The sequence below is a fragment of the Balearica regulorum genome, chromosome 4 (genome assembly GCF_011004875.1).
Source record: "Balearica regulorum gibbericeps isolate bBalReg1 chromosome 4, bBalReg1.pri, whole genome shotgun sequence".
NCBI classification, from domain to species: Eukaryota; Metazoa; Chordata; class Aves; order Gruiformes; family Gruidae; genus Balearica; species Balearica regulorum.
This window is the reverse complement of record NC_046187.1, coordinates 26,239,133-26,255,175: the sequence shown is the minus strand read 5'-3', so window position 1 is coordinate 26,255,175 and position 16,043 is coordinate 26,239,133. Positions and strand designations below refer to the sequence as shown.

Genomic DNA, 16,043 nt, shown 5'->3' with positions numbered 1-16,043 from the left:
TTCAACATTAACAACTTGATTCTTAAGTAGTTTACATTGAAAATAGACAAAACACAGGAAAATATTATCACAGTAAACAATCCCACAATGGCTGGAAACTGCACAGATGTCAGAGATGGAAAATATTTCTCATTCCATCAGTATTATTGCAGTATCTGCATGAGCAAATGCAATATATTAAAACAGATTGTAATACAGTTTCATCTTGCTACCATCTCCTCATTTAGGATTCTATACATCTGGCTGCACAAAATATAATTGGGCTTCAGGAAATCTTGCAAGACAAAGACAATGAAGTCAATGAGCATTTGAAAAAATGGAACAACACTGCAAATCTCTGTGAAGACCTTGTAAGTGTAAGCAATGTCCAGAGTTACACAGCTATCTGTATGTGTGAGAAAACAGGTGGATGTGAGGAAGACTAGGACAGAAAACCAAAAAACCTTAGGAATCCATTGGGGAAGATGAATGGGGTTTTTTGTTGAGTTTCTGTAAGAAATAAGATAAAAATTAGTGTAAGAGCACTATGTTTTCCCTAGAAGAGCTAAAGAAACTTCTCAAGCCAAATTCCTAGGTTTAAACTAAAATCTTTGTGCTAAATTTACATGTTTCACCTGAGTTTCAGATAAGAGCAGCAGATCTTTGCTTTGCTACTTTTGTTACCAAGACTTGCAGTTTTAGAGTGACTTTTGTGATCTTTGTTGTGCTCATGAACTATTAGCTCCTGGAATCATAGATTGTGAAAATCTCAGCTTTATTACTTTTTCAAGCAAGTTACCATCCTTCATATGGGGAAACCATGAAAAATCTGAATATAGCCCATAGGAATTAAAAAACAATCAAAGAGAGTGATAATTTTTCAACTAGTCTCTTGCTTTCAGGATCCAAATGAACTCTTAATGTCTGGCTCTACTAAGATAGACTAAAATGTCTCCTCAAAATGGGGCAGGCTGCTTCTTCAAGCAGCTGCTCAAGCTGGGAAAATTCAGAGGTGGAGGTTTTCTTATACTTTGCTACGTTTGTGCTGACTAAAATATAGCCATTTAATCCTTTCCAAAGCACTGAAAAACAGAATCTGCCAAGAAACAAAAGGATCTTTTACAGACCACATCCTCCCAGATAATGACAGGGAAGTAAGATGTTGTATTTCCTTTCCTTTGAAGTTCCCACATTTGAAAAGAATCTCAAAAATTCATCTCAATAATCAGAAAGAAATTTACAATGTCTTTACAATGAGTGCATAAAGCACAGAAGAGTACCCCTCTATCATTGCAGTGGTGAGTGTGCCCAGTATGGAAGATGATACCCCCATATTCAGAAACATCAAAGAAAAGCAGAAGCAATTCCACATTAGATGAAAGAGAAAACTTTTTCAGAAAAAAATTTTGTAACTCCTATTGGCTCATGACCCTGCTATTCTGAAGGTTTATGTAGTTTCAAAAAAACCCACTTATTTGTTTTAACTGTGGACATTGTTATTAACCATGTTAATTTCTATTTCTGTGTCTTGGATTTACAAGATTTCAAGGATTCTCTACCCTATGGATAAGTTTTTTTTTTTAAAAAAACCCACTTTTGTCCTGACATTGCATGATGTGTAATGTTCTCACTGAATAACCCATAGTGCTCTTCACATGTTTTCCTGAAAGGGTATTATCAATGGAGATCTCAGCAATGGGCTCAGGTTAATATTTTTTTTTTCTCCTCTGTGCATGTCAATAATGAATACCTTCCTCTCTCATTATATTTTAGTGAAAATTTTAGGGCAGAAATTCACAACAGCCTCTTCTCTTCTGGAAATCAGGTCCAGAAGTTTGGGAAAATTGTTTTCTTAATGCATCAAAAATTGGTTTGCTAAACACAGACCAATTTTTCAAGTGGAAATAAAGTAGGAACCATATAGCCAGTGTACGTCATCTTGGCCTTGGGAGAGCAATTCTGGTGCTAAAATGGATCTGTCAACTGTGGTGTGTTACGGAGGGTAGAGGGACAGCTGCTCTTTTATTCTCACATTCAACTCAACAACTTAATTCACACAGAACGTCCCAGAGCTTTAATATGATGATGAGTTTCACTCACTACAAGCCTGTGCTGTATTTGAACAAGTGACTTACTTACAAAAAAAAAATTATTTCATGCAATATTAATCCCTTGAGACAATTAGAGACTAATGGAAAAGTCTGAGAAAGACTTTGCTTTTTTACCAGGTGTCTAATTTTGTTGATTACTAGAGATAAAACCAACAAGCATAACATAATTTAATCAAATCAAGTGATTGTTTGTGTTTGCTTAAACAGGAATTGAGTTACAGCTGTTTCCAGGAGGGGAAAAAAAAAAAAAAGCTTTGATAGCATTCAAGACTGCAAGACTGCCATTTAACAAGACTTCATTGCCTCTAGACTGTATATTGGCATTGGGCCTTCCAATTATGGAAACCCCAGTTTTATTGGACCACTTCACCGATCCTTGCCCAGTTTTTCCTCAGTGATAACACACTAAGGGCAGTGTGGCAGGCTGCATGCTCCAAGGAACCGTTACCAGACACTTTAAGCTGCAAAACCATTACCTCTCCTTTGCAATGTTATCAAGGAGATTGTAACTCATGCTAGACCCCGCTTGAAGCAATGCTTTGTGAATTAACAGATTGCTTGATATAGGCTGCCATCAGGCCTAACCTGTTGCTGGGTCCAAAGAACTGCATGAATAAAATAATCTGGTTTATACCTTTCCAGATGGCTCAGCTGGACAAGCTTGTTTTGACTCCTCTCTCAGCACTACAGGCCTTGTTTTCAGGCCCACAGAAGCTCATCCAGAAGCGCTATGACAAGTTGTTGGACTATAACAGCTACCTTCAGAGGTCAACAGGAGAAGAGCTGGACCTGGCAAAGAAAGACTATGAGGCTCTAAATGCACAGTTAGTGGAAGAACTTCAGGTATTCAACAGAGCAGCCAAAAAGATTGTGCTGAACTGCCTGCATTGTTTCATCACCCTCTTTAGGAATATTATGTCTGCAGCACTTGAATCAAATTCTGCTGTGGTGGTGCCTGTTCCGGTAAGTACATTAGAAACAGGTGTAGCTCTGCCTTTATTTGTCTTTTTTCTTTCTGTGTGATTTGGCTAGTTACGTAGGACACATACCTACAAGCTACACTGATTTTCTTTGTTCTGCTAAACACAGTCAGGTTTGCGCTGGTTTTTTTTTTTTCCTTGCAAGCTCAGCAAAGGTTAAGTTCTGAGCTTAAGTTTTGTCGGGCCTGGACTTTTCATCGAGAATGATCTTAATGCAGCTGTTCCAGCTGCTACACTGATAGTAATGGCAAGAACATTACAGTAAGGCAAAAAGAAGGCAGCTGCCAGCATTTCAGTCTTTGTTTCTTAGCGTCTACCCTGAGTAGCCCAGAAAACACAGGAAGAGAACTTCTCAGAAAGTACATGAATGCTCCTGTTGCTGCTAGACCTGCAGAGTCACAGATGACTGCAGAAAAGCAGCAGGTTAGGAGATATGATGAAATAATGTCTATGAAAAGCAAGTTGCTTTTAAGCCCAAATATCCTGCAGAAGCTCCTGCAGACATCTCTAGGCAGTAAGGAATAGCTTTGTCTATGTCAGCATTTTTAGACAGTTCAAATAATTTCACTTATGTAGCCAAAAGTACCAAAGATGCTTATCTGAGCTACACAGAAGGGCATCAGTTTCTCCAGCCCACTCTACTCTTTCTGGGCACTATGATCATTACCTGAAGATCGAAGTTGAGAAAGTATTCTTAATTTGTGTGAAAATCCTACAGTGTTTCAGTTTTGTTATATTTTTGCCTAGAGGACTTGAACCCCCTGAGAAACACAGCTGCAACAATGCCTTCCACACATCCAAATCCACTCACCTGAACAGGAGCAAGACTCTGGATAGGAAACACATTGTTGTGAGGCAATTCTTGCGTTTTCCTTTCCATCAAGGCTTGAACACAGCACTATCTAGTCAGGGGCAGCTGAAAAATTAAGAAAGCAAGGTCAGGATCAAAATATAGGGCTGTGCTGTTTAATGGGAAAATGAAGGCCTTTCCTGCGTGAAGAAATTGCATCCTTGTAATTTGACGATTTCATGTTTTGAAAGCTGTTGTATTGAGCATTGTCTTCTGTGAGGCTCTGCCTACAAAATTACCTTCTTTTTCTTTTTTCCATTTATATCAGCAAACACATTTGGGGTTAAACATAGACCAAAAAGCACTTATCCAGTGCCACAGACAGAGCTTCAGCTTACCCAACCATTTTTAACCTGGTGGCAGCACCCAGTTGCACAAACACACAGCTGTGGGGTAAACTACTCCAAGCCTCACATTGGCCACTCTGAAAGCTGCCAAGATACATATTTGCATCTGAAAGCAGGTGGCTCAGAAGCATAAGTACAAGGCTGTTCATTTTCATCACTGTTTAGAATATTTTTAAATGATTTAACTTAAATTAGCATGTCTTTTAAATCTAATAGCAATCATTACAAACTTCATTTAAGCAAGGACCTTTCTTTTCTTTCCCTCTCGTACCTAGCACGGTATGTGCTCTGCAGAAAATAGCAGTAACTTGTCAGATTTCCCAACTCCCAGCATTCAGCCCATTTGTCCTGGTTTTCAGCTGGGATAGAGTTAATTTTCACAAGAAGCTGGGATGGGACACAGCCAGGACAGCAGACCCGAATAGCCAAAGGGATATTTGATGTCATACTCAGAATATAAGGGGGGAGCTGGCCTGGAAGGAGGGATTACTGCTCAGGGACAGGCTGGGCATTGGGTTCCAGGCGGTGAGCAAATTGCATTGTGTATCGTCCGCTTTGTATATTCTTTTATTTATATTGTTGTCATTTTCCTCTTCCTTTGCTGTCCTATTAAATTGTCCTTATCCCAACCCAAAAATTTTACCTTTTTCTTCCGATTCTCCTCCCCATCCCACCCGACAGGGAGCATGCAAGCAGCCATGTGCTACTTAGTTGCTGGCTGGGGATAAACCATGACACCATTAAACCAAATCTGCTCTTTCAAATCTCCTTACCATTTTGTTCATGAGATTTAACCCACCTTTGTGTTTGCAGCTGTCTTCCTCGAGCATCTGTGAAGTGCACAATCAGTTGATGGAGGAGGTTCACAAGCTGAACTTTGTAAAAGAAAACAGCAGTACAACCTTTATTGAGAGAAAATTGAGCCTGGAAAAAAAGAAACCTGTCCCTTCTCCAGTGAGTACCATACATCCAAATTGTGTGACAAGCATCCTCTTTTGATCACTTTTGAAACAAATCCATTTTTATGCCACCTAGAGGTTGGGGCTTTGTCTCTTCACTGGGACTCTGAATCAGGTTGTTGGAATGAAGCTGTGCCATTGACCAGTGACTTCTGAAGATTTTTTCACTCTGTTCTTATGTTATCTTGAAAATCCACTTGAAATTATCTCTAATTACCCTTAGGTCTTTAAGTACACGTTAAGTCTAAGGTTGTATATGTAACCTTTGATTACTGCTTTTGTTAAATACTCTTACGGTGCGTCTTAGTCTTCTAATTCAGAACATTTTTTTCCCCTCATCCTCAGCTGTGGCTATGTGTACTGGTGTTTACACACATATGCACACACATACACCTCCACAGCAGAAAATTCACCAGAAAATCTGTGTCCCCCTGGTTCCCAATCTCACCAGACATTTCCAGAGCTTGTAGGTGCCTAGTTTACAGCAAAATAAAAACTCAAGTGCAGATTTACAGGAGAAGCTGAGGAAGCTGTAGGATTCCTTTTAGCATCAGTAAGGCACGTGTGCTCTTGCTTCTGTGGTATGTTAAGATGACATTGATGTGCAGCACCTCCCTCCCTGCCTCCTAACTAAACCCTGAGTGAATATGCTTCCAGCAGTTAATAGCACCTTGCCCTTATTTAGCGAGGTAATTTCACACAAAAAGCAGACGGTTGGGGTACCACTGTTTTTTTTTTTTTTTTTTGCCTAATGCCTTATCATGCAAGTTATGTGACCTTAGTACACCTCAGCCAATTTTTGGATTACGCTTTTTTTGTGATATTACATACGAATTCAAAGATCATTGCTACGAAAAAGACAATTAAGCAAGTGACAGTTCACATACAGAATACCAGCTTTTTGATGGCAGAGGATAGACTAAGAGGTCTTTAATTAGTGAAATTCCTACATTTCTTTAAAATCTGCCCTTTATTGCTCACCTATTAATACAGCAGTTGGACAGGTTCTTGCTGCATATGCAAAGGAGGTTTGGTTACATATAGCTGTGTAAGTAACTCCTTGATCTGTGTGTAAAAACATAGGGTCAGTTGCCACATGCAGCATACATTGGTTTTTATGCACCCGTGTTGCTTTAGAAATGGCCTCGGCATTACTCCCAGTGAATAACTTTTTTTTGCTTTTCAGGTCGAATCCCCACGTCAAACAGAAGGCCACAGGTCTGAGCTGTTGTCTACGTACAGCACAGAATTGCTATACCAAGCTAAGCGCAAGTGCAATGCCACACAGGAATTCGATATCGATTTACATGAAGGAGAACTGGTGGCTGTTGTGGAGCAAAAGGACCCCTTCGGAAGCACAAGCAGATGGCTTGTTGACGCAGGAAGTAAGTTCTCCACACAAACATCCCAATAACAGCTTCCCTTTGGGATATTGATTTCTTTTCATTCTGGCCCCATCTGTTTGCCTCTGTCGTACTGACAGCTGCATAAAACGGTTGGGTTTGAAATGGTTTTAGCAGTATTTTGCTGCTTATTTTCTCTCTTTTTATTCTGGTGTCTAGTCCTTAAAGGGTATGTGTATTCCTCCTTCCTGAGGCCTTACAATCCAGCCAAAGCGCAGAAGGACATAGCAGAAAACAGCTTCGGTGATGACGATTTTGATAATATCAGCCTCTTTGTCTCTTCACGGCCCTCCACTGACAGCAGGACAAGAAGTCCAGGCCACAAGAAGAGTGACAGCAGCTCATCTCTTCACTTCTGCGAAAATGCCGCAATTAACAGCACAGGGACCGATGCTTTTCAGGATACAGATGATCAGCATGTAAGTCTGATACACACTGTGCCTGTCGTCTTGTTTTTCTTATTTCAAATCTAGAATTATAGTGCTTATAATTTAAATGGTTTCCTTTTACACCAGAAAAGACTGGCACTAATCTGTCAGTATGACACGGGAATTCGTCATCCTCTGTTCTTTGCCTTTCTTAAATAGCTATGAGGTAGGAAAAGATAATCAGTTAAACCGTGAATCACAGTCCTGTCTCACAGAAAACACACCATTGCATTACCCCACCGCATGTACAATGCCTCAAGGTTCTCCTATGGAGCAGGAACCTGCAAAATAGCTCAGTTGTTTAGTGGATTTTTGCACTTACTGTTGACAAGAAAGCTGTGGCAATGCTGCTCAGCAAGGCACAGAAGTGACCCGTGTGCCACATTTGAGTACAGGAAAGGTGATTCCCCCTAAGGAAGCCCTGCTGGAAAATTCTCTATCCAATCCAAGGCTGCTTTGTGTGACAGAAACAGGCACTTGTAGTAAGGTGATGAGCTCTCAGAGTTTAATTTGTTCCTCTCCATGCATAATTCCCCAGGTCCTTCAATTTTACTTTTTATTTTAGCCCTGTTCATCGTAGTCTGTCTAGCAATTGCAGACCATGGAGTTGCATACTGGTTCGCATAGGTTATTACACGTTTTCTGTATACATAATTCATACTAATACACAATGACAGGATAAGATGTGGCAACATTTCTGAATTCAGATTTTGGGTTTTGTGGCTTTTCTTTTTCAGACCTTCTATGCTGTTTATGCATTTCAAGCAAGAAATGATCAAGAACTCAGTCTTCAGGAGTACCAGAAGGTTAGGATACTTCGGTTTTCTGACCTGAGTGGCAATAAAGAATGGTGGCTAGCAGAAGCAAAAGGACAGAAAGGATATGTACCATCTAATTATCTCGGGAAGATGACATATGCTTAGGAAGAGAAAGGCCCATTGAGCCAGTTTCTCTGAAGTGGACAGAATAATCATCTATTATGGTTTGCAGCAAGCAAGACAAACTCAGAACTGATTGACAGAAGCCATGGTATCTGGTACAGCACACAGATGATACTGAGAACCTCCATCCTCCAAAAGCCATTGTCAAGACCTGAGGGAGGAAACATTTAACAGGAAGACTGATTCTGATTAACATCCCAAAGAGCTTGCTTTTCCATTACCCCATAATTTTCTCTTTTGCGAAAGTGTCCTACGTCAAAAGTCAACCTATAAGAACAAATCACAGCTAAAATTGTCATTTTCTTCCATGATATTTAGCAAATAATCTTCATGATTAAGAGAATTAGCCTTGAAAAAGGACAAATTCAGTCTTCAGGGATGCTGTAGTTCAGGGCAAATTGTTCCTGAACTGCTATCTCAGTGAACGTAGACACCTCTTAAAACTTGAGCTTTTTGGTTGTCTATTTTTATCCTCAGCCACTTTTGTAATGTACCTTTTTCTCAGTGGAGATTATTGGAGGGGGAAAAGAAAAAGGGTTTCAATTTTTGTAGCAAACATTTCAACTGTGGTGGTACTAGTGGCTGGTCCCAGGGAAGAAGGTATATTTAGTTAAATATGGAAACGGAGGGAGGTAAAGAAGGGGCACAAGAAACAGGTACTGTGTTATAATTTTCAAAAGAATTACACAACTACTTCCTATGGTAGGAAACAGTTTGTAGCAATATGAAAGCTCAGCAGGTTTGAAATTCCACATACATCTCCCTACTAACTGCTTTATAGTGCAAGTGTGGTGAAATGAAACCTGTGTTAATAGACTTGGGAAATTTATTAAGATTTAAAAAAAAAAAAGAAAAAAGCAATGCCTTTCAATGAATATTTATATTTACTATTTATCTGATTCCTTAGGTCAGATACAGGGATCATAATGTCTAGTGAATAAGCTAGGACTAGAGAGGCATCAAAATTTCTCTTCAAGAAAAAAAAATATCAAAGTGTCTGATGTTAGATTGAACAGTGAAGAATGTATCAATGAGCTGATTCACTGTTTGCAGAATTCAGAGTCAAAAGCCCTGCATTTTGCTTAAGTATCTTCAAAACAGTGGAGACTATTTTAACAAGTTAATATAGTTCATATTGAATCCTCAGCGAGCACAGAAAACAAAATCCCAAGGAAGGATTTGAACATCAAATAGTACTTCTTTAGGTTCACTGACTACAGTGATCTTTAGGTCAGGCTGCTGCCCTACACTTGAACTAGACTGAATAGCAATATAACAATATCTCATTGCTATTACCATTGATAACTGAGCGTTCATCACAATTTATTTCAATACAATGAAATTGTATTTAAATGAGGACCTGCTTGTGCTAAGCATTGCAAAAAGGAAACAAAAAAAGTGACTGTGCCTGCAGCAGATAGTGTAATTGAAGGTAAACTCCTGTCAGGTATTTTTACTGACTGACCATTAAAATGACACCACTCTTAAAATTAAGAGGGGTGTGTGTTGCTGATCATAGGCATACAGAAATTGTTCTAAGCTTTTGTGTAAGTTTCTGCTTCCTATAGTGAAGTGTGGGGTATGAAGATGAAACGATTCAAAACCCTTACTGAGATATAATAGGAAATCGCCTGTCAGCAAAGAAAGGATGAGGCAGTTAGGGCAGTCGATGCCAACATTAGGTTTTCCTACACTAATGAACCTAGTTTCATTTTCTTTAGTGTCCCAAATTTTCATATTATTTTCCTAAAGGTAAAGAAAGTTCTCAATCTTGCTCGGAAGATAAATGCAGTGGATCACAGAGATGAGAACCTGAAATTTGTGCTGGATTAAATCATATGATAGAGAAACTGAGTTCTCTGAGATGGAGATCCAGAAACTGGTGTGTGAAACTCTGAACTACTGCAATCCAATGAGCAGGAATGCATTATTTTGCTTAATTGTACATCATCTCATGCACTTAAATCTTGCTGTTTCTATAGCAAGCAAAAAGGTTCTCATTCAATTTATTAACAGATGTAGCTGTTTTTGCTGAAAACTTTGCCTTTAGTTAAATGAAGAAAATAAAGCTTTGGAGAGGGAGTATCAGCTTGGAAGAATGGACTGAAAGACTCTCCCCTACTAAGCCTGCACTGCTTTGGCTTTTATATTTTTAAGATTATGGGGAAGATGCACGTGAGAAGCTTTTCAGTATGTTTTACAATTTAGAGTATTTTATTTGGAGATGATCTATACTTTGCAATAGTTGAAACAGTTTTAGAAATGACTGAATTGTACTTAATAGGCTTAATGCAGTCATGTAAGCACAATGATGAAGTTTTGAATTTCAGACAGTGAAATTAATTAAGGGCAAGAATCCATAAAAAAAGATTTCTGAAGTCTTAGCTCTGAGAACTCAGCTTGAGTCATAGGGAGAGCTTTGATTTTGAGTGTTAGGTACATTCCCCATGAAAAATCAAGCTCTGTGAAGATGTCTCAATGTGTACTCAAATACTGCTCTCCAAAATATTCACTAGGTATCCCGAAGTAACAAGGAATGAAAGATGATATATACTGGAGCTGGCCACCTAAATTTCATTGAACTTCTGTGGGTCTTAGGAACTCCTAGTAGGCCATTTGAAACCCCAGTGTATGGTTAAGACCCATAATAATTTTTATATTATGGGATAATTTATACAACTTTATTACAGTCTCATAGCTTAGGATCCAGAAAAAGTACTTTATGAGGTACCCAGGTGGATTGGTTTACTTCATTTCAGAAAAGTTTTAGCTGTTACCATTTGGTATTACAGATATATTGCAAGTTGTTTGTTTGGTTGTTTTTTTTTTTTAAATTTAAAACAGATGAATGCAAACTACAATTGCAAAAAATTAAGAGATACTTTTTGAATCTAAAGCCTTCCTACACTAAGGAGATTTACAACAATTCATATTAGACTTGCTCAGACATATTTTTGTTAATGTAGTGCATTAAATACTAGAAACCGAGCTATGTTAGGGCTCCAGAAATTCCTAAGAAGATGCAATGGTTTTTCAGCTGTTTCTTTAACATAGAGAAGGTTACAGTATTCTAAGAGTTTTCTTATTCTGATTAATGACAAAACTAATTTATTTTGATTGAAGCAGGGACAGGCTGCAGTTTAACGGACCGATCCTGCATTTATTCAAATGTGCATTTTACTTGTATAGGGTTACTGTCACAACAGTTCAAATACTTCCAAGATTGGATCCACTCAAATGGAAGTGTTTCTCCATTCAGGGAATATTTTTAAGTGTTGCCATCAATAACCTGGAACCCAGAAAATGTCCAAGCCAACAAACAGCGCAGAGTCTCTGGCTCTGACCTCTAGCACCTGTGTACTTCACCATTTCCCCCTGCTTGGATGGTGCTTGTGAACCTTCAGTAAGGATTCACCTTTTCAGTGCAAACACAGATTGAAGAATTTTTCCTCCTGACTTGTCATCTTAGGAAGCTTCATTGAGTAATTACCTCCTTCAAACACTAAAGTATACTTTTGCTGTTATTTTAAGATAGCTTGTAAAAATGCAGATACGTGAAGCAGACCTAACACCTGCAGTAGAGAATGCAGCCATGTCAATGTCATTCCTTTGTGCCTGTAGATCTGTTACTGATAATTCCTCTTACAATATTGTTTGTTCAGAAATGGTGAAAAAATATTCTTTTAAATTATTGTAATAATAAAAAATCTATTTTTGTAAAGATATGTCTCTTCTTTTTTTTTTTTTTAACAAGACTTTTTCCAGAAGCAAAGAGCTTTATATGCTATCCAAGATCCGCCTTCTGTTGTGAACTATAAAAAGCTTGTGTTACTAAAATAAACTACAGAACTTCGTGTTAGATCTTTCCTTTTAGACCCAGGTATCACCAGCATCCCCTAGTCTGGCCAGAAGGAGCACTCATGAAACCAGAGTAACCTATCATTTCACATTACTAAGGGTATCAGATTTTGGGCATCTATGAAAAATTTTTAAAAAAATATTTAAGTGGAAGTCAAATATTACCATATATTATAAAATGGATAAGGAAAGTCAAGTAACTATTTTTATAATAAATCACAGAGCAATTTGGTTTGAGGATAGAAAAATCACAGGACTATTTTCCAGTTATTTTTTCTAAATACGAGGTATGCTTCTCAAAATTCAGAAGGGCCTGCCTTCTTTCTGCCCTACACTAGAGTCTTCAACCTGACATTCAAATTCAGTCAAACAATCCTGTAGAACAGACTCCTTTCCTGAAAATACAGTTGTAAATTCCATCCTAACTATAACTTCAAAGCAGAAAGCAACTGTTCCCTTCAATCTACTCTATTTTTCAGCAGTGCCTATCTCACATATTCAAGCTAAACACTTGATTTAAAAGACCAGGTCTGTGCTATAAATCCTTCCTGATATAATACTTCAAAGAATCACAATCCTAACTGACATTTTTATACCAACAGAAGGAGACTTTGTATTTCATTTAGGAAGCTGGGAAAGTTACAGTGGAGGAAAGCCTTTTGCCGATAAAAATTGCAGCTCTGTTGCAGATTTTTGTTAATACAGTGATACCAGCAAGTCCAGCTAGACTTTGCCTTAGTAGGGGGAAAAGACAGGCATACATAAAAGGTATAACGTAAGTTATTTTATTCTAAACGAATAGGAGATAACAGTCAGCCCATGCCAGAGGTGTAGATGTAAAAACACCAGGGTACACTTGAATCAGGCGTCAGAGATATTTTAAATGGCACTAGCTACCACAACTTAAAAAGAGATCAATTTTTTCTGCCTTTGTTCACCCCATACATGGTACCTAAAGTAAACTGCATAGTTCAGATATAAGCTCCTGAACTCTCACAAGCAAAACTATACGTATATTCAGAGGTGAGACAGAGGCAGCTAGTACCTTGAACGTTTCTGTGGGAGCAGGTTTTACTACTAGAGTGAACACTTTACATAGGAGCACTCCAGCCATTAAAAGAATCTATCTTCACACTCTATTTCATAGCATAGGCAACATTTTTCGGATTAACATTTGGGAAGAAAACATGCCTTCTGTTCGCTAATGGAAATTGCTTCAGTGTTTTTTCCTACTGTACCACCATTAAAACCCCCCTGTGCTAGAGAGAAAGAAGGATTGGCTGATCAAAAAGCATTAAGAGTTCTGGATTCATCCTCCTCACACTGTTACTTTTTAAATTGCCCTGAAAGATGTGGGCACTACAAAGACAAAACCTTCCTTTTTTCCTTCACAGAAAATAATAGTTGAAAAAATATGCACATTCTCCAGATAGCTAAGGCAATCCCGAGTGAATGAAACTATTCCTATGGATTTTTAAGGAAACTTAGCCTATATATTAAATGTGGAGAAGGGAGAAAAGGTATGGAAAATAGCTGCATGTATCAGCTTTACATGTATTTAAAATACAGGATGGCTAAGAAAAGCTGTAGCTTTCACCTACCTATGAAAGTCTGAGGTGTTTTTAGAGATGCTCCCCTCATCACAGAAGGAATCGAGAGGGGATTGCTGAGTGCTGGTCACAGACAGCAAGACTCGAGATCCTTTTCCAGTGCTCAGCCTGCTCCAGTTCTTGAGAGCCGAACCAAACCTAGAGCAGCTGGGATTAAGAGAGAGAGCACAAGCTGTGAAAAGAACAGCTCAGGGAGACCTGATATTTTCTCAATTACCTGTCTTGTAGTTGGTAAAGCATTATGCATAACCCACACACAGCTAGGACAAGTTTAAAGGAGCATAACAGAATTGGGCAAGATACGCAGAAATAGCTGAAGGAAGGCTTGTGGGTGTGAGCTAGGTCTAGTCAGCAAAAACCTGCGAATGCCTCTGCAGGAAGCTCCTGAGAGGGTGCCACAGCACCTACAAACCTCCTTCATTACACTAGATAGACTAAGCACAAGATAGTGCTGGGGCTGGGATTTATGTTCTGCAAAACGAAGAGGCACAAAGCTGATCCCACCCTAGGCCCTGGAAGCGAGAATTTAACATATTCAGCTTGAACACCCACACATAGAGACAGATTCCTCTTCCTCCCTCCCTGCCCCCACTTGAAGTTCGTAGTACTATTAGCAGTTCGGCAGAGAACCCAAGAGGCCGCTAGAATACAAGTCACCTTGGACACTGCTGATGTCTGGACGCAACTCTGCCCTGGCACAGCTTCTCTCGCAATAATCCCGTGGCATCTGCTTCACTTGCTCCTGGAACTGGGATGCTAAGTAACAATGCAACACAGATATGACAGTTCCCGTCAAGGCTGTGTGGAATACATTACTCAGCATAATTAGAAAACTTTTCCTATTCAGGGAAAAACCCCCAATTTTTTCATTATTCTTTATGAAAGCAAAATATGAACCCTCATTTTCATGAAGGGCTAAAGGAATATATTCAGATCTCTGAGCAGTCTTTTCTATTTAAAAGTCCATACCATTAAAAATATTTTGGACATATTTTAACAGCTAACATACCTTAGATCACTATTTCAGACACTTGCAAGTCCACAAAGGAACTACTAGAGGGGAAGAAAAAATAAAAAGGAAGCCTGTAAGTTGAGGAGAAAGGAAAAGTGTTTCTGAATACCTCTGCCCCCTGCCCAAATCAAACCAACCCTTTGCCCCATGAATGCTATGGGAGGGACAGCAGCAGATCAGGATCCCCATTCCAGGTTACATGGATCCTAACGCTTGGCCTCCCAAGTTCCAGAGCCTGGCCCCCACACCTTCAGCCACTGTTGGCAGGCTTGCCAACCTGAAACCCAAGCAGGGAGCTTGCTACAAGTCTTAGCATTAATATGTATCTGACGCTGAGCAACTTCAGAACCAGTGGGATGGTGTGTAGTTTTCCCCTCTAATTACAAGTCAAGGGATGAAACGGGTACCATTAATAGAGCTGGGTAAGATCTGTGTCCTAGCATTTCTTTCTGATTATGCTTTTGCAGCCAGGAGATTGGAATCAACTTTCTATAAGCTCAAGAATCTTCTAAATCTCCAACATTTCCTGGCCCATCTCTACAAATTGCATCTGGAAATCCAACCCTTCTCCCCAGGCTTAAATCCATCTACATACAAGCCTTGAAAGATCCAACGCCAATATCCAGTCAGAAGTTGTTCTGCAACACTTGCTAGTAAATTCAAATGCAGGGTCTTCTGGCAGATTTGGGAAAGCACACATGATCAGAGTGTTCCCTATGAAACACAAATCACTGAGAGGAAGGGCAAAGAAATTGAACTTTTAGAATATACACAACCCATTTGTTACTTTGAGTATCGTGAAAGAAGACATGCACTTGTATGCATCTACTTCTGCTTCTATCTCCTACAGAAATTGCTGGAAATGATTTTCCAACTGATTTAAAAACTCTGCAATAGACATATTTTTTAAAAAGCAACACCACCTCCCCCACACCATTTAGAAACAAGCTGACAGGGCTAGAAAAGGGTTTTTATTTATCTGAAGTGTTGAACAGTGACCAACACGGTCACTAACTACTAAAGAGATTTCTGCCTTTGCTCCCTCCTTGCAAGAGAAAGTAGTAATTTTAAATAATAATCATACAGGCTATAGTAGAACAGTTAAGCGACTAGAGGCTTCATTTTCCAAGATAGATTGGCAGGCAATACTACTTTGACACATTGAAGGCTTGTGAATTTTATAGTAATACTTAACAGCATGGAATACTTAGGTCATCAAAAAAATCTTATGTGTTTCAGGTGTGCCAGAAAGGATGCTAACTTATTGACACCTAAGACAACTCTCTTACTTTTCTTCTATTTTTCCTCTCTCACATTATCAAAGCAATACAGTTCAATCACACTGTGCTTTTAATTAAAATATACACTGCCTACCACTTATTTTCCATTCATATTCAACAGGACAATATTAAGGAAGCTTGAAAACACTGTTTTGGTTCTCTTCTGCTCTTTTTATAGTTTAGGGATCATTTATCTTCTGCCAATGCTCTTTTCTCCTCCCTCAGAATTACAGCACCACCAACCCATGAAGTTTCTCACTGTATAAAAACAAAATAGGCCACTTA

General features: G+C 38.9%; 1 protein-coding gene and 1 long non-coding RNA gene across 2 annotated transcripts in view; one reads left to right on the top strand and one right to left on the bottom strand.

Annotated features, from left to right (window-relative positions):
• Positions 1-9,146, top strand: part of ARHGEF38 (Rho guanine nucleotide exchange factor 38) — a 36,539-nt gene extending 27,393 nt beyond the window's left edge. The window contains exons 9-14 of the mRNA XM_010309302.2: positions 228-350; positions 2,733-3,053; positions 5,081-5,221; positions 6,413-6,611; positions 6,789-7,048; positions 7,795-9,146. Of these exons, the coding sequence (XP_010307604.1) occupies positions 228-350; positions 2,733-3,053; positions 5,081-5,221; positions 6,413-6,611; positions 6,789-7,048; positions 7,795-7,980 (1,230 nt within the window). The 3' untranslated portion in view covers positions 7,981-9,146. The remainder of the gene's footprint in view (positions 1-227; positions 351-2,732; positions 3,054-5,080; positions 5,222-6,412; positions 6,612-6,788; positions 7,049-7,794) is intronic.
• On the bottom strand, positions 204-6,070 carry LOC142601702 (uncharacterized). The gene is made up of 4 exons (XR_012835266.1): positions 5,067-6,070; positions 3,882-3,986; positions 2,725-2,879; positions 204-489 (listed from the first exon to the last, which is right to left on the bottom strand). It is a non-coding gene; the product is annotated as an uncharacterized LOC142601702 (long non-coding RNA).
• Positions 9,147-16,043: the final 6,897 nt, after the last annotated feature.